The sequence below is a fragment of the Coregonus lavaretus genome (genome assembly GCF_964263955.1).
Source record: "Coregonus lavaretus genome assembly, contig: HAP1_SCAFFOLD_7152, whole genome shotgun sequence".
Lineage (NCBI taxonomy): Eukaryota > Metazoa > Chordata > Actinopteri > Salmoniformes > Salmonidae > Coregonus > Coregonus lavaretus.
Window position 1 is genome coordinate 2,037 of NW_028156715.1, and position 26,459 is coordinate 28,495.

General features: G+C 46.7%; 1 protein-coding gene and 1 pseudogene across 2 annotated transcripts; both read left to right on the forward strand.

The window, feature by feature from the left end:
* Positions 1 to 2,336: 2,336 nt before the first annotated feature.
* On the forward strand, positions 2,337 to 4,452 carry LOC311126045 (5,6-dihydroxyindole-2-carboxylic acid oxidase-like; the record flags this gene model as incomplete). Its single annotated transcript, XM_084200071.1, has 4 exons — positions 2,337 to 2,504; positions 3,176 to 3,355; positions 3,625 to 3,771; positions 4,256 to 4,452. Coding segments are annotated over 4 exons (692 nt in total), but the record flags the coding sequence as incomplete, so codon positions are not given.
* Positions 4,453 to 6,666: 2,214 nt separating this feature from the next.
* On the forward strand, positions 6,667 to 20,038 carry LOC311126044 (5,6-dihydroxyindole-2-carboxylic acid oxidase-like; annotated as a pseudogene). Its single transcript has 6 exons — positions 6,667 to 6,792; positions 16,001 to 16,115; positions 17,708 to 17,876; positions 18,489 to 18,677; positions 19,093 to 19,230; positions 19,839 to 20,038. The product of its transcript is annotated as a 5,6-dihydroxyindole-2-carboxylic acid oxidase-like (transcript).
* The last annotated feature ends 6,421 nt before the right edge of the window (positions 20,039 to 26,459 follow it).

The following is a 26,459-nucleotide window of genomic DNA, read 5'->3' on the forward strand; positions in this document are numbered from 1 at the left end:
CTGACAGAACATATGAGAGGAGTGAGGGTGTGTGACCTGACAGAACATGAGAGGAGTGAGGGTGTGTGACCTGACAGAACATGAGAGGAGTGAGGGTGTGTGACCTGACAGAACATGAGAGGAGTGAGGGTGTGTGACCTGACAGAACATGAGAGGAGTGAGGGTGTGTGACCTGACAGAACATGAGAGGAGTGAGGGTGTGTGACCTGACAGAACATGAGAGGAGTGAGGTGTGTGACCTGACAGAACATGAGAGGAGTGAGGGTGTGTGACCTGACAGAACATGAGAGGAGTGAGGGTGTGTGACCTGACAGAACATGAGAGGAGTGAGGGTGTGTGACCTGACAGAACATGAGAGGAGTGAGGGTGTGTGACCTGACAGAACATGAGAGGAGTGAGGGTGTGTGACCTGACAGAACATGAGAGGAGTGAGGGTGTGTGACCTGACAGAACATGAGAGGAGTGAGGGTGTGTGACCTGACAGAACATGAGAGGAGTGAGGGTGTGTGACCTGACAGAACATGAGAGGAGTGAGGGTGTGTGACCTGACAGAACATTTGAGAGGAGTGAGGGTGTGTGACCTGACAGAACGTGACAGGAGTGAGGGTGTGTGACCTGACAGAACATGAGAGGAGTGAGGGTGTGTGACCTGACAGAACATGAGAGGAGTGAGGGTGTGTGACCTGACAGAACATGAGAGGAGTGAGGGTGTGTGACCTGACAGAACATGACAGGAGTGAGGGTGTGTGACCTGACAGAACATGAGAGGAGTGAGGGTGTGTGACCTGACAGAACATGACAGGAGTGAGGGTGTGTGACCTGACAGAACATGAGAGGAGTGAGGGTGTGTGATATCTAGTAGTTGTCCAGAGTCTGTCTACCAGCTGATCCTCTTAACCTCAGTATACAGGGAACAACACCTTATAAGGGGGGATGGTTTACTTATTATGGTCATGTGATTTCCTAATATGGGCATTATTGGGTTTAGGAGGAAGAAGTCTGCCAGTCTATTGGTTCTCTTTGATCAAGAGGAATTACACTCAAATAGACAGATAGACAGCACACAGCTATGCAGTATCTCCTCGTGTGTGTGTGTGTGTGTGTGTGTGAGAGAGAGAGAGAGAGAGAGAGAGAGAGAGAGAGAGAGAGAGAGAGAGAGAGAGAGAGAGAGAGAGAGAGAGAGAGAGAGAGAGAGAGAGAGAGAGAGAGAGAGAGAGAGAGAGAGAGAGAGAGAGAGAGAGAGAGAGAGATTTTCCTGACCTGTGACCACATCGAGCCCCTCCCCTTCGAGCCCCTCCTCCAGTGAGCTTTGAGAGGGAGGTGAGGACTGATGAAGGAAAGGGTTTAACAGCTAGCTAAAGCTACGTTTTCAGACAGAGCCAAGGAGTTTGGCTTTGCCCAAGGAAAAACACACTATTCCCTTTATAGTGCACTACTTTAGACCAGAGCCCCTTTATAGTGCACTACTTTAGACCAGAGCCCCTTTATAGTGCACTACTTTAGACCAGAACCCCTTTATAGTGCACTACTTTAGACCAGAGCCCCTTTATAGTGCACTACTTTAGACCAGAACCCCTTTATAGTGCACTACTTTAGACCAGAGCCCCTTTATAGTGCACTACTTTAGACCAGAACCCCTTTATAGTGCACTACTTTAGACCAGAACCCCTTTATAGTGCACTACTTTAGACCAGAGCCCCTTTATAGTGCACTACTTTAGACCAGAACCCCTTTATAGTGCACTACTTTAGACCAGAACCCCTTTATAGTGCACTACTTTAGACCAGAGCCCCTTTATAGTGCACTACTTTAGACCAGAGCCCCTTTATAGTGCACTACTTTAGACCAGAACCCCTTTATAGTGCACTACTTTAGACCAGAACCCCTTTATAGTGCACTACTTTAGACCAGAACCCCTTTATAGTGCACTACTTTAGACCAGAGCCCCTTTATAGTGCACTACTTTTGTCAACACTATGTAGGGAATAGGGTGCCATTTGAGATTCATCCATAGTAAACGTGGACATTGACCAGTTGATCTGTGATCTGTGAACCCTCAAGATTCAGAGACGTGTGACCCCTAAACCCTAACCTATGACCCCTATAGATTCAGATACCTGTGACCCCTAAACCCTAACCTATGACCCCTATAGATTCAGAGACCTGTGACCCCTAAATCCTAACCTATGACCCCTATAGATTCAGATACCTCTGACCCCTAACCCCTAACCTATGACCCCTATAGATTCAGATACCTGTGACCCCTAACCCCTAACCTATGACCCCTATAGATTCAGAGACCTGTGACCCCTAACCCCTAACCTATGACCCTATAGATTCAGAGACCAGTCCCATCAGGAGGAACCCAGCAGGTAACGTGGCGCGTCCCATGGTGCAGAGGCTGCCTGAACCCCAGGATGTAGTGGACTGTCTGGACCTCAAAACCTTCGATACCCCCCCTTACTATTCCACCTCTTCAGAGAGCTTCAGGAACACCGTAGAGGGTGAGGATATAATAGATCCCATTTAGCAGACACTTTTATCCAAAGCGACTTACAGTTATGCGTGCATACATTTTTCTCTCCTCCTCCTCTCCTCTCCTCCCTCTCTCTCCTCCCCTTCTCCTCCCTCCCTCTCTCCTCCCCCTCTCTCTCCTCCTCCTCTCCTCTCCTCCCTCTCTCCTCCCCCTCTCTCTCCTCCTCCTCTCCTCCCTCTCTTTCCTACCCTTCTCCTCTCCTCCCCTTCTCCTCCCTCCCTCTCCCCCTCTCTCTCCTCCTCCTCTCCTCTCCTCCCTCTCTCTCCTCCTCCTCTCCTCCCTCTCTCTCCTCCCCTTCACCTCCCCCTCTCTCTCCTCCTCCTCTCCTCCCTCTCTCTCCTCCCCTTCTCCTCCCCATCTCTCTCCTCCTCCTCTCCTCTCCTCCCCCTCCTCTCCGCTCCTCCCCCTCTCTCTCCTCTCCTCTCCTCTCCTCCTCCTCCTCTCCTCTCCTCACCCTCTCTCTCCTCTCCTCCCCCTCTCTCTCCTCTCCTCTCCTCTCTCTCCTCCTCCTCTCCTCCCTCTCTCTCCTCCCCTTCTCCTCCTTCCCTCTCCCCATCTCTCTCCTCCTCCTCTCCTCTCCTCCCCCTCTCTCTCTGCTCCTCCCCCTCTCTCTCCTCTCCTCTCCTCTCCTCCCTCCAGGCTACAGTGCCCCTCAGGGTGGCTATGACCCAGTGGTACGCAGCCTCCATAACTTGGCTCACCTGTTCCTCAACGGGACAGGAGGGCAGACACACCTGTCCCCCAACGACCCTATCTTTGTCCTGCTCCACACCTTCACTGATGCCATCTTTGATGAGTGGCTGAGCCGACACGCCCCAGGTACAGTATGTCACACCTGCAACCAATCACAGAACACAAACAATTAATTCAAACAGACCAATGGGAAAGCATCTGCAGACACACAGCTGTCAGCTCTAACATAACGTTAATGTGGTCCCCCAGGTGAGGCAGTGTACCCGGAGGAGAATGCTCCTATAGCTGTCAGCTTTAACATAACGTTCATGTGGTCCCCCAGGTGAGGCAGTGTACCCGGAGGAGAATGCTCCTATAGCTGTCAGCTTTAACATAACGTTCATGTGGTCCCCCAGGTGAGGCGGTGTACCCGGAGGAGAACGCTCCTATAGGTCACAACAGACAGTTCAACATGGTTCCCTTCTGGCCCCCCGTCACCAACGCTGAGATGTTCCTCACAGCCCCCGAGAACCTGGGATACACCTACGAGGTCACATGGCCCAGTGAGTCACACACACACACAGAACCTGGGATACACCTACGAGGTCACACCGCCCAGTGAGTCATCCACAGATACTGTATGACCTTTGAACTCTACGGTCATCTTCCAAATAGCACCCTATTCCCTACATAGTGCGCTACTTTTAACCAGAGTCCAGGGAATAGTGGCCTTTTGGGACGTAACTGTAGTCTGACAGTTAACTGTAATACTGATAACTCTAGTGCAGGGCTAGAGCAAAAGCCTACACTCCCAGCTGAGAGGAGGGTCAGGCTATCCACCCTGTGTGGGTCTACATAATGTAGATAACTGTTAATTGTGTTATTATTTATGGGGGTAGATCAGCTTTAATATTGCAGATAGATTGTGGGTTCCATCAATATAATTGTATGCATCATTTCCAATCCCCTATATATATATATATATATATATATATGTTTTATTTTATTTTATTTATCAAACTGTTGCTTTGCTCTCTTACCCCACAGCTCGTCCCTACACCCTGTCCGAGATCATCACCATAGCGATCGTCGCCGTGGTGCTGGTGGCGGCGGTGGTGTCTGGCGTCATCGCGTGTGCCATGCGTGCCCGCTCGGCCGAGGGACTAGAGCCGTTGCTAGGGGAGACCTTCCGTCGCTACTCTGAGGATGACAGACGGAAGGACAAGAGCCAGTCTGTAGTGTAGATACCAAGGGTACGTCTCAAACGGCACCCTGTCCCCTTTACAGTGCACTACTTTTGACCAGAACCCTATTGGTGCCATTCCCTATATAGTGCACTACTTTACCCTACGGTCCCTGGTCAAAAGTAGTGCACTATATTGAGGATAGGGTGCTATTTGAGATGCAGCCTAGACCAAGCCCTACCAGCACCTAAACCATAACCCTATCTATAGTTTTTATTCCTTCTTCTAATAAAGTTGTACTGATTTTGAAAACTTGTGGCTGAGTGTTTTCATAATATTCAATACCCTTTGGCCCGTATCCACAAAGCGTCTCACCAGAGTATAAGACTCGGAGAGTTTTGTGGATACGGGCCCTGGATTAGTCACCTGATCAGGCACCTTTTATCCCCATACTGTAGTTAGTGGTTCCTTCATAACAGTGTCCGGGGCGCCCTCATGTGGAGAATATACTGTACTGCGCTTCGCGGCGCCACTCGTCTACATCCAAGGCACTACATTAACATGCTTTGTGTGACGGTAACGCATGGGGGCTATGGAACATGTTTTTCAAATGAAAATAGGCCGCCTACTAATAAAAAAAACGAATACATTCCAATTGCCAGTGCCGATGTAGACCGCAGCGAGTAGGCCTAAAATCACTTGCGCATTTAGTTTAGAAAAACGCCAATTCTCCTCCTTTAACAACCCCATTCATGGACTAAAACATTCCCGTCTTAATATAACCTGTCTTTTCCGATTTATCTGTTTGTGTTCTTGATAGGCTACTATGTAACATCGCTATTTAGACCTACATCTAGGCAACAATAGATCTACTGTGACAGTCCAAGGTGCGTTTATGTTTTTAGCGTTCTTCTGCATTGTTACAGTTTACACATTCTACAACTCAGTAGAAAACCAAAAAAAAAACGCATCCTTGTTACTAACATGTGTTCGCAAGTTACTCGTGTTTTGTCGTTGTTTAGCTCGGTCTAACAAACATTTCAAACTCATGGTTATTTCCTGGTTCTGATCAGCCGTTTGCTTGGCCCATAGAGAGTAATAGAGGCCTCTAGTGGCCAAAAGGCCGTTATAGCATGGACAGCGCCATTGAGGGCTTCCACCATTTTAACGTAATCAACTGGGTGGGACTTCCAACTTCATTAGCTGATTCCTCCTGGTGACCCTGTGGAGTCATGTCTAACCGGGTCATAAGGAGGGATCAGCCAATCATGAATAAGGAAATGGACTACTTTGAAATAGAGATAGCCTCAATGGCGTTGCCCATGCTGTCGCAGATGCTATAGAGGCACAGATACAAAGATGAGTCCTCTATCTATCTCTATTTTTCGGCCAAAGAGCGTCCACCGCCACAGGTGCGCACTGTTATTGATTGGCGCGATGTCATTGGGGAAGTCGAGTTTTGCCTAATATTCAATTATGTTTATTATTAATATGATAATTATTGTGTATATTGATTTGATATGAAAGGTATAAAAACGTACTAGAATGTATAATATGACACCTTGTTTAAGCGCAATGGTGTCAGGCGGGGTAACTCGCCTCTAAAGGCAAGTCAGTCACGTGTTCACCCCCAGTTGAACACTCACCCCTCCAGCTTTGTGCTTCGTTCCCACGGTTAGAGGGCTGGCTGGCGGAATGACGTAACTTGACTTCCTATGGTTGGCACTGGCAGTCTGTAATTTCTAATATAGAAACGTATCACCTCCTCTTCCGCATTTAATGTGTGTATGCATTATCTTAATGTTTTTTTTTTTGTCATTTAGCAGACGCTCTTATCCAGAGCGACTTACAGGAGCAATTAGGGTTAAGTGCCTTGCTCAAGGGCACATCGACAGATTTCTCACCTAGTCGGCTCGGGGATTAGAACCAGCGACCTTTCGGTTACTGGCACTATGCTCTTAACCACTAAGCTACCTGCCGCCCCTGATAAACTTTCAAAAGTATGTTAACGCCAGATGACGTCGAGAGGGAAATCGAATGGTAAGGTTATGGCTCTTGTCTGTTGTTGCAGACAGGTCTCTGGCGGGTTATTAAGCACGGCTCGCAGCAGAAGTACACATTTGCATAATAGCCTACTGTAGACTATGACATTAAATAATGTTACCATTTACTATTATTAGGTGAAGAGTGTGTATTTCCTATGTAATGGATATTAACATCGGAACGGATCTGAGAGAGATGGAGAGAAAGATGGGTCGGAAGATTCCTTTTGCCATGGATGGACGGATCATGAAAGAGAATACAGATGGTGGAGACAAGTGGGACTCGCCTGGCCATGTGAAAGACATGTCCTACAAGATGAGTCCGCAGAGCAAGATGCAAGTCCTAAGACAAGAAATGGTTCGTATTTTATTTAACCTTTATTGTGTCTAAGTGTTTATCCAAGTCCTGTAGAGTGTTTATCCAAGTCCTGTAGAGTGTTTATCCAAGTCCTGTAGAGTGTTTATCCAAGTCCTGTAGAGTGTATATCCAAGTCCTGTAGAGTGTTTATCCAAGTCCTGTAGAGTGTTTATCCAAGTCCTGTATAGTGTTTATCCAAGTCCTGTAGAGTGTATATCCAAGTCCTGTAGAGTGTTTATCCAAGTCCTGTAGAGTGTTTATCCAAGTCCTGTAGAGTGTTTATCCAAGTCCTGTAGAGTGTTTATCCAAGTCCTGTATAGTGTTTATCCAAGTCCTGTAGAGTGTATATCCAAGTCCTGTAGAGTGTTTATCCAAGTCCTGTAGAGTGTTTATCCAAGTCCTGTATAGTGTTTATCCAAGTCCTGTAGAGTGTATATCCAAGTCCTGTAGAGTGTTTATCCAAGTCCTGTAGAGTGTTTATCCAAGTCCTGTAGAGTGTTTATCCAAGTCCTGTAGAGTGTTTATCCAAGTCCTGTAGAGTGTTTATCCAAGTCCTGTAGAGTGTTTATCCAAGTCCTGTAGAGTGTTTATCCAAGTCCTGTAGAGTGTTTATCCAAGTCCTGTAGAGTGTCTAACCAAGTCCTGTAGAGTGTATATCCAAGTCCTGTAGAGTGTATATCCAAGTCCTGTAGAGTGTTTATCCAAGTCCTGTAGAGTGTTTATCCAAGTCCTGTAGAGTGTATATCCAAGTCCTGTAGAGTGTTTATCCAAGTCCTGTAGAGTGTTTATCCAAGTCCTGTAGAGTGTCTAACCAAGTCCTGTAGAGTGTATATCCAAGTCCTGTAGAGTGTATATCCAAGTCCTGTAGAGTGTTTATCCAAGTCCTGTAGAGTGTTTATCCAAGTCCTGTATAGTGTCTAACCAAGTCCTGTAGAGTGTTTATCCAAGTCCTGTAGAGTGTTTATCCAAGTCCTGTAGAGTGTTTATCCAAGTCCTGTAGAGTGTTTATCCAAGTCCTGTAGAGTGTTTATCCAAGTCCTGTAGAGTGTATATCCAAGTCCTGTAGAGTGTTTATCCAAGTCCTGTATAGTGTCTAACCAAGTCCTGTAGAGTGTTTATCCAAGTCCTGTAGAGTGTTTATCCAAGTCCTGTATAGTGTCTAACCAAGTCCTGTAGAGTGTTTATCCAAGTCCTGTAGAGTGTTTATCCAAGTCCTGTAGAGTGTCTATCCAAGTCCTGTAGAGTGTTTATCCAAGTCCTGTATAGTGTCTAACCAAGTCCTGTAGAGTGTTTATCCAAGTCCTGTAGAGTGTTTATCCAAGTCCTGTAGAGTGTCTATCCAAGTCCTGTAGAGTGTTTATCCAAGTCCTGTAGAGTGTTTATCCAAGTCCTGTAGAGTGTTTATCCAAGTCCTGTAGAGTGTTTATCCAAGTCCTGTAGAGTGTTTATCCAAGTCCTGTAGAGTGTTTATCCAAGTCCTGTAGAGTGTCTAGCCAAGTCCTGTAGAGTGTATATCCAAGTCCTGTAGAGTGTTTATCCAAGTCCTGTAGAGTGTCTAGCCAAGTCCTGTAGAGTGTCTATCCAAGTCCTGTAGAGTGTTTATCCAAGTCCTGTATAGTGTCTAACCAAGTCCTGTAGAGTGTTTATCCAAGTCCTGTAGAGTGTATATCCAAGTCCTGTAGAGTGTATATCCAAGTCCTGTAGAGTGTTTATCCAAGTCCTGTAGAGTGTCTAGCCAAGTCCTGTAGAGTGTATATCCAAGTCCTGTAGAGTGTTTATCCAAGTCCTGTAGAGTGTTTATCCAAGTCCTGTAGAGTGTATATCCAAGTCCTGTAGAGTGTTTATCCAAGTCCTGTAGAGTGTTTATCCAAGTCCTGTAGAGTGTTTATCCAAGTCCTGTAGAGTGTATATCCAAGTCCTGTAGAGTGTCTATCCAAGTCCTGTAGAGTGTATATCCAAGTCCTGTAGAGTGTTTATCCAAGTCCTGTAGAGTGTATATCCAAGTCCTGTAGAGTGTATATCCAAGTCCTGTAGAGTGTATATCCAAGTCCTGTAGAGTGTTTATCCAAGTCCTGTAGAGTGTCTATCCAAGTCCTGTAGAGTGTTTATCCAAGTCCTGTAGAGTGTTTATCCAAGTCCTGTAGAGTGTTTATCCAAGTCCTGTAGAGTGTTTATCCAAGTCCTGTAGAGTGTCTATCCAAGTCCTGTAGAGTGTTTATCCAAGTCCTGTAGAGTGTTTATCCAAGTCCTGTAGAGTGTTTATCCAAGTCCTGTAGAGTGTATATCCAAGTCCTGTAGAGTGTTTATCCAAGTCCTGTAGAGTGTTTATCCAAGTCCTGTAGAGTGTCTATCCAAGTCCTGTAGAGTGTTTATCCAAGTCCTGTAGAGTGTTTATCCAAGTCCTGTAGAGTGTTTATCCAAGTCCTGTAGAGTGTTTATCCAAGTCCTGTAGAGTGTTTATCCAAGTCCTGTAGAGTGTATATCCAAGTCCTGTAGAGTGTTTATCCAAGTCCTGTAGAGTGTTTATCCAAGTCCTGTAGAGTGTTTATCCAAGTCCTGTAGAGTGTTTATCCAAGTCCTGTATAGTGTTTATCCAAGTCCTGTAGAGTGTATATCCAAGTCCTGTAGAGTGTTTATCCAAGTCCTGTAGAGTGTTTATCCAAGTCCTGTATAGTGTTTATCCAAGTCCTGTAGAGTGTATATCCAAGTCCTGTAGAGTGTTTATCCAAGTCCTGTAGAGTGTTTATCCAAGTCCTGTAGAGTGTTTATCCAAGTCCTGTAGAGTGTTTATCCAAGTCCTGTAGAGTGTTTATCCAAGTCCTGTAGAGTGTTTATCCAAGTCCTGTAGAGTGTTTATCCAAGTCCTGTAGAGTGTTTATCCAAGTCCTGTAGAGTGTCTAACCAAGTCCTGTAGAGTGTATATCCAAGTCCTGTAGAGTGTATATCCAAGTCCTGTAGAGTGTTTATCCAAGTCCTGTAGAGTGTTTATCCAAGTCCTGTAGAGTGTATATCCAAGTCCTGTAGAGTGTTTATCCAAGTCCTGTAGAGTGTTTATCCAAGTCCTGTAGAGTGTCTAACCAAGTCCTGTAGAGTGTATATCCAAGTCCTGTAGAGTGTATATCCAAGTCCTGTAGAGTGTTTATCCAAGTCCTGTAGAGTGTTTATCCAAGTCCTGTATAGTGTCTAACCAAGTCCTGTAGAGTGTTTATCCAAGTCCTGTAGAGTGTTTATCCAAGTCCTGTAGAGTGTTTATCCAAGTCCTGTAGAGTGTTTATCCAAGTCCTGTAGAGTGTTTATCCAAGTCCTGTAGAGTGTATATCCAAGTCCTGTAGAGTGTTTATCCAAGTCCTGTATAGTGTCTAACCAAGTCCTGTAGAGTGTTTATCCAAGTCCTGTAGAGTGTTTATCCAAGTCCTGTATAGTGTCTAACCAAGTCCTGTAGAGTGTTTATCCAAGTCCTGTAGAGTGTTTATCCAAGTCCTGTAGAGTGTCTATCCAAGTCCTGTAGAGTGTTTATCCAAGTCCTGTATAGTGTCTAACCAAGTCCTGTAGAGTGTTTATCCAAGTCCTGTAGAGTGTTTATCCAAGTCCTGTAGAGTGTTTATCCAAGTCCTGTAGAGTGTTTATCCAAGTCCTGTAGAGTGTCTAGCCAAGTCCTGTAGAGTGTATATCCAAGTCCTGTAGAGTGTTTATCCAAGTCCTGTAGAGTGTTTATCCAAGTCCTGTAGAGTGTCTATCCAAGTCCTGTAGAGTGTTTATCCAAGTCCTGTAGAGTGTTTATCCAAGTCCTGTAGAGTGTTTATCCAAGTCCTGTAGAGTGTTTATCCAAGTCCTGTAGAGTGTATATCCAAGTCCTGTAGAGTGTTTATCCAAGTCCTGTAGAGTGTTTATCCAAGTCCTGTAGAGTGTTTATCCAAGTCCTGTAGAGTGTTTATCCAAGTCCTGTATAGTGTTTATCCAAGTCCTGTAGAGTGTATATCCAAGTCCTGTAGAGTGTTTATCCAAGTCCTGTAGAGTGTTTATCCAAGTCCTGTATAGTGTTTATCCAAGTCCTGTAGAGTGTATATCCAAGTCCTGTAGAGTGTTTATCCAAGTCCTGTAGAGTGTTTATCCAAGTCCTGTAGAGTGTTTATCCAAGTCCTGTAGAGTGTTTATCCAAGTCCTGTAGAGTGTTTATCCAAGTCCTGTAGAGTGTTTATCCAAGTCCTGTAGAGTGTTTATCCAAGTCCTGTAGAGTGTTTATCCAAGTCCTGTAGAGTGTCTAACCAAGTCCTGTAGAGTGTATATCCAAGTCCTGTAGAGTGTATATCCAAGTCCTGTAGAGTGTTTATCCAAGTCCTGTAGAGTGTTTATCCAAGTCCTGTAGAGTGTATATCCAAGTCCTGTAGAGTGTTTATCCAAGTCCTGTAGAGTGTTTATCCAAGTCCTGTAGAGTGTCTAACCAAGTCCTGTAGAGTGTATATCCAAGTCCTGTAGAGTGTATATCCAAGTCCTGTAGAGTGTTTATCCAAGTCCTGTAGAGTGTTTATCCAAGTCCTGTATAGTGTCTAACCAAGTCCTGTAGAGTGTTTATCCAAGTCCTGTAGAGTGTTTATCCAAGTCCTGTAGAGTGTTTATCCAAGTCCTGTAGAGTGTTTATCCAAGTCCTGTAGAGTGTTTATCCAAGTCCTGTAGAGTGTATATCCAAGTCCTGTAGAGTGTTTATCCAAGTCCTGTATAGTGTCTAACCAAGTCCTGTAGAGTGTTTATCCAAGTCCTGTAGAGTGTTTATCCAAGTCCTGTATAGTGTCTAACCAAGTCCTGTAGAGTGTTTATCCAAGTCCTGTAGAGTGTTTATCCAAGTCCTGTAGAGTGTCTATCCAAGTCCTGTAGAGTGTTTATCCAAGTCCTGTATAGTGTCTAACCAAGTCCTGTAGAGTGTTTATCCAAGTCCTGTAGAGTGTTTATCCAAGTCCTGTAGAGTGTTTATCCAAGTCCTGTAGAGTGTTTATCCAAGTCCTGTAGAGTGTCTAGCCAAGTCCTGTAGAGTGTATATCCAAGTCCTGTAGAGTGTTTATCCAAGTCCTGTAGAGTGTTTATCCAAGTCCTGTAGAGTGTATATCCAAGTCCTGTAGAGTGTTTATCCAAGTCCTGTAGAGTGTTTATCCAAGTCCTGTAGAGTGTTTATCCAAGTCCTGTAGAGTGTTTATCCAAGTCCTGTAGAGTGTTTATCCAAGTCCTGTAGAGTGTTTATCCAAGTCCTGTAGAGTGTTTATCCAAGTCCTGTAGAGTGTTTATCCAAGTCCTGTAGAGTGTTTATCCAAGTCCTGTAGAGTGTTTATCCAAGTCCTGTAGAGTGTTTATCCAAGTCCTGTAGAGTGTCTATCCAAGTCCTGTAGAGTGTATATCCAAGTCCTGTAGAGTGTTTATCCAAGTCCTGTAGAGTGTTTATCCAAGTCCTGTAGAGTGTATATCCAAGTCCTGTAGAGTGTTTATCCAAGTCCTGTAGAGTGTTTATCCAAGTCCTGTAGAGTGTCTATCCAAGTCCTGTAGAGTGTATATCCAAGTCCTGTAGAGTGTTTATCCAAGTCCTGTAGAGTGTCTATCCAAGTCCTGTAGAGTGTATATCCAAGTCCTGTAGAGTGTCTATCCAAGTCCTGTAGAGTGTATATCCAAGTCCTGTAGAGTGTTTATCCAAGTCCTGTAGAGTGTATATCCAAGTCCTGTAGAGTGTATATCCAAGTCCTGTAGAGTGTATATCCAAGTCCTGTAGAGTGTATATCCAAGTCCTGTAGAGTGTTTATCCAAGTCCTGTAGAGTGTTTATCCAAGTCCTGTAGAGTGTTTATCCAAGTCCTGTAGAGTGTCTAGCCAAGTCCTGTAGAGTGTATATCCAAGTCCTGTAGAGTGTTTATCCAAGTCCTGTAGAGTGTTTATCCAAGTCCTGTAGAGTGTATATCCAAGTCCTGTAGAGTGTTTATCCAAGTCCTGTAGAGTGTTTATCCAAGTCCTGTAGAGTGTTTATCCAAGTCCTGTAGAGTGTATATCCAAGTCCTGTAGAGTGTCTATCCAAGTCCTGTAGAGTGTATATCCAAGTCCTGTAGAGTGTTTATCCAAGTCCTGTAGAGTGTATATCCAAGTCCTGTAGAGTGTATATCCAAGTCCTGTAGAGTGTATATCCAAGTCCTGTAGAGTGTTTATCCAAGTCCTGTAGAGTGTCTATCCAAGTCCTGTAGAGTGTTTATCCAAGTCCTGTAGAGTGTTTATCCAAGTCCTGTAGAGTGTTTATCCAAGTCCTGTAGAGTGTTTATCCAAGTCCTGTAGAGTGTCTATCCAAGTCCTGTAGAGTGTTTATCCAAGTCCTGTAGAGTGTTTATCCAAGTCCTGTAGAGTGTTTATCCAAGTCCTGTAGAGTGTATATCCAAGTCCTGTAGAGTGTTTATCCAAGTCCTGTAGAGTGTTTATCCAAGTCCTGTAGAGTGTCTATCCAAGTCCTGTAGAGTGTTTATCCAAGTCCTGTAGAGTGTTTATCCAAGTCCTGTAGAGTGTTTATCCAAGTCCTGTAGAGTGTTTATCCAAGTCCTGTAGAGTGTTTATCCAAGTCCTGTAGAGTGTATATCCAAGTCCTGTAGAGTGTTTATCCAAGTCCTGTAGAGTGTTTATCCAAGTCCTGTAGAGTGTTTATCCAAGTCCTGTAGAGTGTCTAACCAAGTCCTGTAGAGTGTTTATCCAAGTCCTGTAGAGTGTTTATCCAAGTCCTGTAGAGTGTTTATCCAAGTCCTGTAGAGTGTTTATCCAAGTCCTGTAGATGCTTTACAGGCTTTATTATCATAGGAACAACAAACTAAAATGAGGACAGTTGGTTTTAAATATGTTAAATACTGTCCTCATAAGTGGATTATTTGAAATACTTAAATATTATTCAGAGGTTACATTAATAGGCTATAATACAGTTTACCCACATGTTTAACGAGAGAGAGAAAATCAGTGAATAGAATATCTCATGAGGGCATTGGAATGGAATAAGTGGGAGGGGAGGAAAAGCAGGTATCAAAATCTGTTCTCGTTCAAGTTCACACCTGCCCTAACTCCTGTTTGTCCTGTTCTCTCTCAACAACACAGTCACACCTGCCCTAACGCCTGTTTGTCCTGTTCTCTCCCAACAACACAGTCACACCTGCCCTAACTCCTGTTTGTCCCGTTCTCTCCCAACACAGTCACACCTGCCCTAACTCCTGTTTGTCCTGTTCTCTCCCAACACAGTCACACCTGCCCTAACTCCTGTTTGTCCTGTTCTCTCTCAACAACACAGTCACACCTGCCCTAACTCCTGTTTGTCCTGTTCTCTCCCAACACAGTCACACCTGCCCTAACTCCTGTTTGTCCTGTTCTCTCTCCCAACACAGTCACACCTGCCCTAACTCCTGTTTGTCCCGTTCTCTCCCAACACAGTCACACCTGCCCTAACTCCTGTTTGTCCCGTTCTCTCTCAACAACACAGTCACACCTGCCCTAACTCCTGTTTGTCCCGTTCTCTCCCAACACAGTCACACCTGCCCTAACTTCTGTTTGTCCCGTTCTCTCCCAACACAGTCACACCTGCCCTAACTCCTGTTTGTCCCGTTCTCTCCCAACAACACAGTCACACCTGCCCTAACTCCTGTTTGTCCCGTTCTCTCCCAACACAGTCACACCTGCCCTAACTCCTGTTTGTCCCGTTCTCTCTCAACAACACAGTCACACCTGCCCTAACTCCTGTTTGTCCCGTTCTCTCCCAACACAGTCACACCTGCCCTAACTTCTGTTTGTCCCGTTCTCTCCCAACACAGTCACACCTGCCCTAACTCCTGTTTGTCCTGTTCTCTCCCAACACAGTCACACCTGCCCTAACTCCTGTTTGTCCTGTTCTCTCCCAACACAGTCACACCTGCCCTAACTCCTGTTTGTCCCATTCTCTCCCAACACAGTCACACCTTCCCTAACTCCTGTTTGTCCTGTTCTCTCCCAACACAGTCACACCTGCCCTAACTTCTGTTTGTCCCGTTCTCTCCCAACACAGTCACACCTGCCCTAACTCCTGTTTGTCCTGTTCTCTCCCAACACAGTCACACCTGCCCTAACTCCTGTTTGTCCCGTTCTCTCCCAACACAGTCACACCTGCCCTAACTCCTGTTTGTCCCGTTCTCTCTCAACAACACAGTCACACCTGCCCTAACTCCTGTTTGTCCCGTTCTCTCCCAACACAGTCACACCTGCCCTAACTCCTGTTTGTCCCGTTCTCTCCCAACACAGTCACACCTGCCCTAACTCCTGTTTGTCCCGTTCTCTCCCAACACAGTCACACCTGCCCTAACTCCTGTTTGTCCCGTTCTCTCCCAACACAGTCACACCTGCCCTAACTCCTGTTTGTCCCGTTCTCTCCCAACACAGTCACACCTGCCCTAACTCCTGTTTGTCCCGTTCTCTCTCAACAACACAGTCACACCTGCCCTAACTCCTGTTTGTCCCGTTCTCTCCCAACACAGTCACACCTGCCCTAACTCCTGTTTGTCCCGTTCTCTCCCAACACAGTCACACCTGCCCTAACTCCTGTTTGTCCCGTTCTCTCCCAACACAGTCACACCTGCCCTAACTCCTGTTTGTCCCGTTCTCTCCCAACACAGTCACACCTGCCCTAACTCCTGTTTGTCCCGTTCTCTCCCAACACAGTCACACCTGCCCTAACTCCTGTTTGTCCCGTTCTCTCTCAACAACACAGTCACACCTGCCCTAACTCCTGTTTGTCCCGTTCTCTCTCAACAACACAGTCACACCTGCCCTAACTCCTGTTTGTCCCGTTCTCTCCCAACACAGTCACACCTGCCCTAACTCCTGTTTGTCCCGTTCTCTCCCAACACAGTCACACCTGCCCTAACTCCTGTTTGTCCCGTTCTCTCCCAACACAGTCACACCTGCCCTAACTCCTGTTTGTCCCGTTCTCTCCCAACACAGTCACACCTGCCCTAACTCCTGTTTGTCCCGTTCTCTCCCAACACAGTCACACCTGCCCTAACTCCTGTTTGTCCCGTTCTCTCTCAACAACACAGTCACACCTGCCCTAACTCCTGTTTGTCCCGTTCTCTCTCAACAACACAGTCACACCTGCCCTAACTCCTGTTTGTCCCGTTCTCTCCCAACACAGTCACACCTGCCCTAACTCCTGTTTGTCCCGTTCTCTCCCAACAACACAGTCACACCTGCAGGGCATGGACGTCCGTCTGATGCGGCAGCTCCTATCGATCAACGACGGCATCGAGGCGACGCGCTGCGCCCTGGAGGTGGAGCAGGGGGTCGGGGACGGCAGCGGTGGCTAGCCGGGGGAGAGTAGCCTGGCCGAGAGCCAGGACGCATCCCGGCCAAGCAGCGTGTCCAGTCTGCGCTACGGGAGTGACGTTTTTTTTTTGATGTGATGTCTGTGGGGAGTTATCTGGATACCTTGGCGGAAGACCCGGTCGATACCGGCCCTCTCTCGCCCGCTGACCGGGTAGTTGGAGGAGGAGGCGGCTGGGAGGGAAAGAGAACCCTGGGTCTGGGTCCTGGAAAGCTACTGGACATATCCAGACTAGTATGGCAGACCAGCTCCAGCTCTAACAGACCTGATTCAGCTATACTGGCCTAAAATCAAGGGGGATTAGTAGAATCCGGTGTGTTGGACTGCCTCTAACACAGACAGGCACACATTTAGATTGACATAGATTGACATGGTCCTGTCTGCCGGCAGCACCTCTGTCCCCCCTAGGCATGGGTCCTCATAAATGTAACAGAGGGGGTGAGAGGAATATGAACCTGGCTCTATCGAATGCCCCTGGATCAGGTTTTTCCTTCTTTCTTAATGAGACAGAAGAAAGAGATCATGTTATCATTTCATCCGCTTGTAACCCACATAAGGCCTATGAGAGAGAGAGAGAGAGAGAGAGAGAGAGAGAGAGAGAGAGAGAGAGGAGAGAGAGAGAGAGAGAAGAGAGAGAGAGAGAGAGAGGAGAGAGAGAGAGAGAGAGAGAGAGAGAGAGAGAGAGAGAGAGAGAGAGAGAGAGAGAGAGAGAGAGAGAGAGAGATTTTCCTGACCTGTGACCACATGACCTAACCAGGGGAAAACTCTGAAAACGTCTTTGTAATCCTTGATTTGATTCCTCCATTCCTTGCCTCCCTCTCAAAGCTCATTGGAGGAAAGGATCCAATCAAGGTCCTTCACCTTCGAGCCCCTCCTCCAGTGAGCTTTGAGAGGGAGGTGAGGACTGATGAAGGAAAGGGTTTAACGGCTAGCTAAAGCTACGTTTTCAGACAGAGCCAAGGAGTTTGGCTTTGCCCAAGGAAAAACACCCTATTCCCATTTTATAGTGCACTACTTTAGACCAGAGCCCCTTTATAGTGCACTACTTTAGACCAGAGCCCATTTATAGTGCACTACTTTAGACCAGAGCCCCTTTATAGTGCACTACTTTAGACCAGAGCCCCCTTTATAGTGCACTACTTTAGACCAGAGCCCCTTTATAGTGCACTACTTTAGACCAGAGCCCCTTTATAGTGCACTACTTTTGTCAACACTATGTAGGGAATAGGGTGCCATTTGAGATGCATCCATAGTAAACGTGGACGTTGACCAGTTGATCTGTGATCCCTAAGTTTAGAGACCAATACTTTTTGACATGTGAACCCTCTGTGCCCTATAGATTCAGAGACGTGTGACCCCTAAACTCTAACCTATGACCCCTACAGATTCAGATACCTGTGACCCCTAAACCCTAACATATGACCCCTATAGATTCAGAGACCTGTGACCCCTAACCCCTAACCTATGACCCCTATAGATTCAGATACCTGTGACCCCTAACCCCTAACCTATGACCCTATAGATTCAGAGACCTGTGACCCCTAACCCCTAACCTATGACCCTATAGATTCAGAGACCAGTCCCATCAGGAGGAACCCAGCAGGTAACGTGGCGCGTCCCATGGTGCAGAGGCTGCCTGAACCCCAGGATGTAGTGGACCTGTCTGGACCTCAAAACCTTCGATACCCCCCCTTACTATTCCACCTCTTCAGAGAGCTTCAGGAACACCGTAGAGGGTGAGGATATAATAGATCCCATTTAGCAGACACTTTTATCCAAAGCGACTTACAGTTATGCGTGCATACATTTTTCTCTCCTCCTCCTCTCCTCTCCTCCCTCTCTCTCCTCCCCTTCTCCTCCCTCCCTCTCTCCTCCCCCTCTCTCTCCTCCTCCTCTCCTCCCTCTCTTTCCTCCCCTTCTCCTCTCCTCCCCTTCTCCTCCCTCCCTCTCCCCCTCTCTCTCCTCCTCCTCTTCTCTCCTCCCTCTCTCTCCTCCTCCTCTCCTCCCCTTCTCCTCCCTCCCTCCCTCTCCCCCTCTCTCTCCTCTCCTCTCCTCTCCTCCTCTCTCTCCTCCCCTTCTCCTCCCTCCCTCTCCCCCTCTCTCTCCTCCTCCTCTCCTCTCCTCCCTATTCCTCCCTATCTCCTCCTCTCCTCCCCCTCTCTCTCCTCTCCTCTCCTCTCTCCTCCTCCTCTCCTCCCTCTCTCTCCTCCCCTTCTCCTCCTTCCCTCTCCCCATCTCTCTCCTCCTCCTCTCCTCTCCTCCCCCTCTCTCTCCTCTCCTCTCCTCTCCTCTCCTCTCCTCTCCTCTCCTCTCCTCTCCTCTCCTCTCCTCTCCTCTCCTCCCTCCAGGCTACAGTGCCCCTCAGGGTGGCTATGACCCAGTGGTACGCAGCCTCCATAACTTGGCTCACCTGTTCCTCAACGGGACAGGAGGGCAGACACACCTGTCCCCCAACGACCCTATCTTTGTCCTGCTCCACACCTTCACTGATGCCATCTTTGATGAGTGGCTGAGCCGACACGCCCCAGGTACAGTATGTCACACCTGCAACCAATCACAGAACACAAACAATTATTTCAAACAGACCAATGGGAAAGCATCTGCAGACACACAGCTGTCAGCTTTAACATAACGTTCATGTGGTCCCCCAGGTGAGGCAGTGTACCCGGAGGAGAACGCTCCTATAGCTGTCAGCTTTAACCTAACGTTCATGTGGTCCCCCAGGTGAGGCAGTGTACCCGGAGGAGAACGCTCCTATAGCTGTCAGCTCTAACATAACGTTCATGTGGTCCCCCAGGTGAGGCAGTGTACCCGGAGGAGAACGCTCCTATAGCTGTCAGCTCTAACATAACGTTCATGTGGTCCCCCAGGTGAGGCAGTGTACCCGGAGGAGAATGCTCCTATAGCTGTCAGCTCTAACCTAACGTTCATGTGGTCCCCCAGGTGAGGCAGTGTACCCGGAGGAGAATGCTCCTATAGGTCACAACAGACAGTTCAACATGGTTCCCTTCTGGCCCCCCGTCACCAACGCTGAGATGTTCCTCACAGCCCCCGAGAACCTGGGATACACCTACGAGGTCACATGGCCCAGTGAGTCACACACACACACACACACACACACAGAACTTGGGATACACCTACGAGGTCACATGGCCTAGTGAGTCACACACACACAGAGAACTTGGGATACACCTACGAGGTCACATGGCCCAGTGAGACACACACACACAGAGAACCTGGGATACACCTACGAGGTCACACCGCCCAGTGAGTCATCCACAGATACTGTATGACCTTTGAACTCTACGGTCATCTTCCAAATAGCACCCTATTCCCTACATAGTGCACTACTTTTAACCAGAGTCCAGGGAATAGTGGCCTTTTGGGACGTAACTGTAGTCTGACAGTTAACTGTAATACTGATAACTCTAGTGCAGGGCTAGAGCAAAAGCCTACACTCCCAGCTGAGAGGAGGGTCAGGCTATCCACCCTGTGTGGGTCTACATAATGTAGATAACTGTTAATTGTGTTATTATTTATGGGGGTAGATCAGCTTTAATATTGCAGATAGATTGTGGGTTCCATCAATATAATTGTATGCATCATTTCCAATCCCCTATATATATATATATATATATATATATATGTTTTATTTTATTTTATTTATCAAACTGTTGCTTTGCTCTCTTACCCCACAGCTCGCCCCTACACCCTGTCCGAGATCATCACCATAGCGATCGTCGCCGTGGTGCTGGTGGCGGCGGTGGTGTCTGGCGTCATCGCGTGTGCCATGCGTGCCCGCTCGGCTGAGGGACTAGAGCCGTTGCTAGGGGAGACCTTCCGTCGCTACTCTGAGGATGACAGACGGAAGGACAAGAAGAGCCAGTCTGTAGTGTAGATACCAAGGGTACGTCTCAAACGGCACCCTGTCCCCTTTACAGTGCACTACTTTTGACCAGAACCCTATTGGTGCCATTCCCTATATAGTGCACTACTTTACCCTACGGTCCCTGGTCAAAAGTAGTGCACTATATTGAGGATAGGGTGCTATTTGAGATGCAGCCTAGACCAAGCCCTACCAGCGCCTAAACCATAACCCTATCTATAGTTTTTATTCCTTCTTCTAATAAAGTTGTACTGGTTTTGAAAACCTGTGGCTGAGTGTTTTCATAATATTCAATACCCTTTGGCCCGTATCCACAAAGCGTCTCACCAGAGTATAAGACTCGGGAGAGTTTTGTGGATACGGCCCCTGGATTAGTCACCTGATCAGGCACCTTTTATCCCCATACTGTAGTTAGTGGTTCCTTCATAACAGTGTCCGGGGCGCCCTCATGTGGAGAATATACTGTACTGCGCTTCGCAGCGCCACTCATCAGACAGGCGTTGTAGCCGCTTGTCTAAATCCAAGGCACTACGTTAACATGCTTTGTGTGACGGTAACGCATGGGGGCTATGGAACATGTTTTTCAAATGAAAATAGGCCGCCTACTAATAAAAAAAAACGAATTCATTCCAATTGCCAGTGCCGATGTAGACCGCAGCGAGTAGGCCTAAAATCACTTGCGCATTTAGTTTAGAAAAACGCCAATTCTCCTCCTTTAACAACCCCATTCATGGACTAAAACATTCCCGTCTTAATATAACCTGTCTTTTCCGATTTATCTGTTTGTGTTCTTGATAGGCTACTATGTAACATCGCTATTTAGACCTACATCTAGGCAACAATGGATCTACTGTGACAGTCCAAGGTGCGTTTATGTTTTTAGCGTTCTTCTGCATTGTTACAGTTTACACATTCTACAACTCAGTACAAAACCAAAAAAAAACGCATCCTTGTTACTAACATGTGTTCGCAAGTTACTCGTGTTTTGTCGTTGTTTAGCTCGGTCAAACAAACATTTCAAACTCATGGTTATTTCCTGGTTCTGATCAGCCGTTTGCTTGGCCCATAGAGAGTGATAGAGGCCTCTAGTGGCCAAAAGGCCATTATAGCATAGGCAGCGCCATTGAGGGCTTCCACCATTTTAACGTAATCAACTGGGTGGGACTTCCAACTTCATTAGCTGATTCCTCCTGGTGACCCTGTGGAGTCATGTCTAACCGGGTCATAAGGAGGGATCAGCCAATCATGAATAAGGAAATGGACTACTTTGAAATAGAGATAGCCTCAATGGCGTTGCCCATGCTGTCGCAGATGCTATAGAGGCACAGATACAAAGATGAGTCCTCTATCTATCTCTATGGTTCGGCCAAAGAGCGTCCACCGCCACAGGTGCGCACTGTTATTGATTGGCGCGATGTCATTGGGGAAGTCGAGTTTTGCCTAATATTCAATTATGTTTATTATTAATATGATAATTATTGTGTATATTGATTTGATATGAAAGGTATAAAAACGTACTAGAATGTATAATATGACACCTTGTTTAAGCGCAATGGTGTCAGGCGGGGTAACTCGCCACTAAAGGCAAGTCAGTCACGTGTTCACCCCCAGTTGAACACTCACCCCCTCCAGCTTTGTGCTTCGTTCCCACGGTTAGAGGGCTGGCTGGCGGAATGACGTAACTTGACTTCCTATGGTTGGCACTGGCAGTCTGTAATTTCTAATATAGAAACGTATCACCTCCTCTTCCGCATTTAATGTGTGTATGCATTATCTTAATGTTTTTTTTTGTTGTCATTTAGCAGACGCTCTTATCCAGAGCGACTTACAGGAGCAATTAGGGTTAAGTGCCTTGCTCAAGGGCACATCGACAGATTTCTCACCTAGTCGGCTCGGGGATTAGAACCAGCGACCTTTCGGTTACTGGCACTATGCTCTTAACCACTAAGCTACCTGCCGCCCCTGATAAACTTTCAAAAGTATGTTAACGCCAGATGACGTCGAGAGGGAAATCGAATGGTAAGGTTATGGCTCTTGTCTGTTGTTGCAGACAGGTCTCTGGCGGGTTATTAAGCACGGCTCGCAGCAGAAGCACACATTTGCATAATAGCCTACTGTAGACTATGACATTAAATAATGTTACCATTTACTATTATTAGGTGAAGAGTGTGTATTTCCTATGTAATGGATATTAACATCGGAACGGATCTGAGAGAGATGGAGAGAAAGATGGGTCGGAAGATTCCTTTTGCCATGGATGGACGGATCATGAAAGAGAATACAGATGGTGGAGACAAGTGGGACTCGCCTGGCCATGTGAAAGACATGTCCTACAAGATGAGTCTGCAGAGCAAGATGCAAGTCCTAAGACAAGAAATGGTTCGTATTTTATTTAACCTTTATTGTGTCTAAGTGTCTATCCAAGTCCTGTAGAGTGTTTATCCAAGTCCTGTAGAGTGTTTATCCAAGTCCTGTAGAGTGTATATCCAAGTCCTGTATAGTGTATATCCAAGTCCTGTAGAGTGTTTATCCAAGTCCTGTAGAGTGTTTATCCAAGTCCTGTAGAGTGTTTATCCAAGTCCTGTAGAGTGTTTATCCAAGTCCTGTAGAGTGTTTATCCAAGTCCTGTAGAGTGTTTATCCAAGTCCTGTAGAGTGTTTATCCAAGTCCTGTAGAGTGTTTATCCAAGTCCTGTAGAGTGTTTATCCAAGTCCTGTAGAGTGTTTATCCAAGTCATGTAGAGTGTTTATCCAAGTCCTGTAGAGTGTTTATCCAAGTCCTGTAGAGTGTTTATCCAAGTCCTGTAGAGTGTTTATCCAAGTCCTGTAGAGTGTTTATCCAAGTCCTGTAGAGTGTTTATCCAAGTCCTGTAGAGTGTTTATCCAAGTCCTGTAGAGTGTTTATCCAAGTCCTGTAGAGTGTTTATCCAAGTCCTGTAGAGTGTTTATCCAAGTCCTGTAGAGTGTTTATCCAAGTCCTGTAGAGTGTTTATCCAAGTCCTGTAGAGTGTTTATTCAAGTCCTGTAGAGTGTTTATCCAAGTCCTGTAGAGTGTTTATCCAAGTCCTGTAGAGTGTTTATCCAAGTCCTGTAGAGTGTTTATCCAAGTCCTGTAGAGTGTTTATCCAAGTCCTGTAGAGTGTTTATCCAAGTCCTGTAGAGTGTTTATCCAAGTCCTGTAGAGTGTTTATCCAAGTCCTGTAGAGTGTTTATTCAAGTCCTGTAGAGTGTTTATCCAAGTCCTGTAGAGTGTTTATCCAAGTCCTGTAGAGTGTTTATCCAAGTCCTGTAGAGTGTTTATCCAAGTCCTGTAGAGTGTTTATCCAAGTCCTGTAGAGTGTTTATCCAAGTCCTGTAGAGTGTTTATCCAAGTCCTGTAGAGTGTTTATCCAAGTCCTGTAGAGTGTTTATCCAAGTCCTGTAGAGTGTTTATCCAAGTCCTGTAGAGTGTTTATCCAAGTCCTGTAGAGTGTTTATCCAAGTCCTGTAGAGTGTTTATCCAAGTCCTGTAGAGTGTTTATCCAAGTCCTGTAGAGTGTTTATCCAAGTCCTGTAGAGTGTTTATCCAAGTCCTGTAGAGTGTTTATCCAAGTCCTGTATAGTGTTTATCCAAGTCCTGTAGAGTGTTTATCCAAGTCCTGTATAGTGTTTATCCAAGTCCTGTAGAGTGTTTATCCAAGTCCTGTATAGTGTTTATCCAAGTCCTGTAGATGCTTTACAGGCTTTATTATCATAGGAACAACAAACTAAAATGAGGACAGTTGGTTTTAAATATGTTAAATACTGTCCTCATAAGTGGATTATTTGAAATACTTAAATATTATTCAGAGGTTACATTAATAGGCTATAATACAGTTTACCCACATGTTTAACGAGAGAGATAAAATCAGTGAATAGATTATCTCATGAGGGCATTGGAATGGAATAAGTGGGAGGGGAGGAAAAGCAGGTATCAAAATCTGTTCTCGTTCAAGTTCACACCTGCCCTAACTCCTGTTTGTCCTGTTCTCTCCCAACAACACAGTCACACCTGCCCTAACTCCTGTTTGTCCTGTTCTCTCCCAACAACACAGTCACACCTGCCCTAACTCCTGTTTGTCCCGTTCTCTCCCAACAACACAGTCACACCTGCCCTAACTCCTGTTTGTCCTGTTCTCTCCCAACAACACAGTCACACCTGCCCTAACTCCTGTTTGTCCTGTTCTCTCCCAACACAGTCACACCTGCCCTAACTCCTGTTTGTCCCGTTCTCTCCCAATACAGTCACACCTGCCCTAACTCCTGTTTGTCCTGTTCTCTCCCAACAACACAGTCACACCTGCCCTAACTCCTGTTTGTCCTGTTCTCTCCCAACAACACAGTCACACCTGCCCTAACTCCTGTTTGTCCTGTTCTCTCCCAACAACACAGTCACACCTGCCCTAACTCCTGTTTGTCCTGTTCTCTCCCAACAACACAGTCACACCTGCCCTAACTCCTGTTTGTCCTGTTCTCTCCCAACAACACAGTCACACCTGCCCTAACTTCTGTTTGTCCTGTTCTCTCCCAACAACACAGTCACACCTGCCCTAACTCCTGTTTGTCCCGTTCTCTCCCAACACAGTCACACCTGCCCTAACTCCTGTTTGTCCCGTTCTCTCCCAATACAGTCACACCTGCCCTAACTCCTGTTTGTCCTGTTCTCTCCCAACAACACAGTCACACCTGCCCTAACTCCTGTTTGTCCCGTTCTCTCCCAATACAGTCACACCTGCCCTAACTCCTGTTTGTCCTGTTCTCTCCCAACAACACAGTCACACCTGCCCTAACTCCTGTTTGTCCTGTTCTCTCCCAATACAGTCACACCTGCCCTAACTCCTGTTTGTCCTGTTCTCTCCCAATACAGTCACACCTGCCCTAACTCCTGTTTGTCCTGTTCTCTCCCAACAACACAGTCACACCTGCCCTAACTCCTGTTTGTCCCGTTCTCTCCCAATACAGTCACACCTGCCCTAACTCCTGTTTGTCCTGTTCTCTCCCAACAACACAGTCACACCTGCCCTAACTCCTGTTTGTCCTGTTCTCTCCCAACACAGTCACACCTGCCCTAACTCCTGTTTGTCCCGTTCTCTCCCAATACAGTCACACCTGCCCTAACTCCTGTTTGTCCTGTTCTCTCCCAACAACACAGTCACACCTGCCCTAACTCCTGTTTGTCCTGTTCTCTCCCAACAACACAGTCACACCTGCCCTAACTCCTGTTTGTCCTGTTCTCTCCCAACAACACAGTCACACCTGCCCTAACTCCTGTTTGTCCTGTTCTCTTCCAACAACACAGTCACACCTGCCCTAACTCCTGTTTGTCCTGTTCTCTCCCAACAACACAGTCACACCTGCCCTAACTCCTGTTTGTCCTGTTCTCTCCAACAACACAGTCACACCTGCCCTAACTCCTGTTTGTCCCGTTCTCTCCCAACACAGTCACACCTGCCCTAACTCCTGTTTGTCCTGTTCTCTCCCAACAACACAGTCACACCTGCCCTAACTCCTGTTTGTCCTGTTCTCTCCCAACAACACAGTCACACCTGCCCTAACTCCTGTTTGTCCCGTTCTCTCCCAATACAGTCACACCTGCCCTAACTCCTGTTTGTCCTGTTCTCTCCCAACAACACAGTCACACCTGCCCTAACTCCTGTTTGTCCTGTTCTCTCCCAACAACACAGTCACACCTGCCCTAACTCCTGTTTGTCCTGTTCTCTCCCAACAACACAGTCACACCTGCCCTAACTCCTGTTTGTCCTGTTCTCTTCCAACAACACAGTCACACCTGCAGGGCATGGACGTCCGTCTGATGCGGCAGCTCCTATCGATCAACGACGGCATCGAGGCGACGTGCTGCGCCCTGGAGGTGGAGCAGGGGGTCGGGGACGGCAGCGGTGGCTAGCCGGGGGAGAGTAGCCTGGCCGAGAGCCAGGACGCATCCCGGCCAAGCAGCGTGTCCAGTCTGCGCTACGGGAGTGACGTTTTTTTGATGTGATGTCTGTGGGGAGTTATCTGGATACCTTGGCGGAAGACCCGGTCGATACCGGCCCTCTCTCGCCCGCTGACCGGGTAGTTGGAGGAGGAGGCGGCTGGGAGGGAAAGAGAACCCTGGGTCTGGGTCCTGGAAAGCTACTGGACATATCCAGACTAGTATGGCTCTAACAGACCTGATTCAGCTATACTGGCCTAAAATCAAGGGGGATTAGTAGAATCAGGTGTGTTGGACTGCCTGGAACACAGACAGGCACACATTTAGATTGACATAGATTGACTTCATGAATGACATGGTCCTGTCTGCCGGCAGCACCTCTGTCCCCCCTAGGCATGGGTCCTCATAAATGTAACAGAGGGGGAGAGGAATATGAACCTGGCTCTATCGAATGCCCCATGATCAGGTTTCTCCCTCTTTCTTA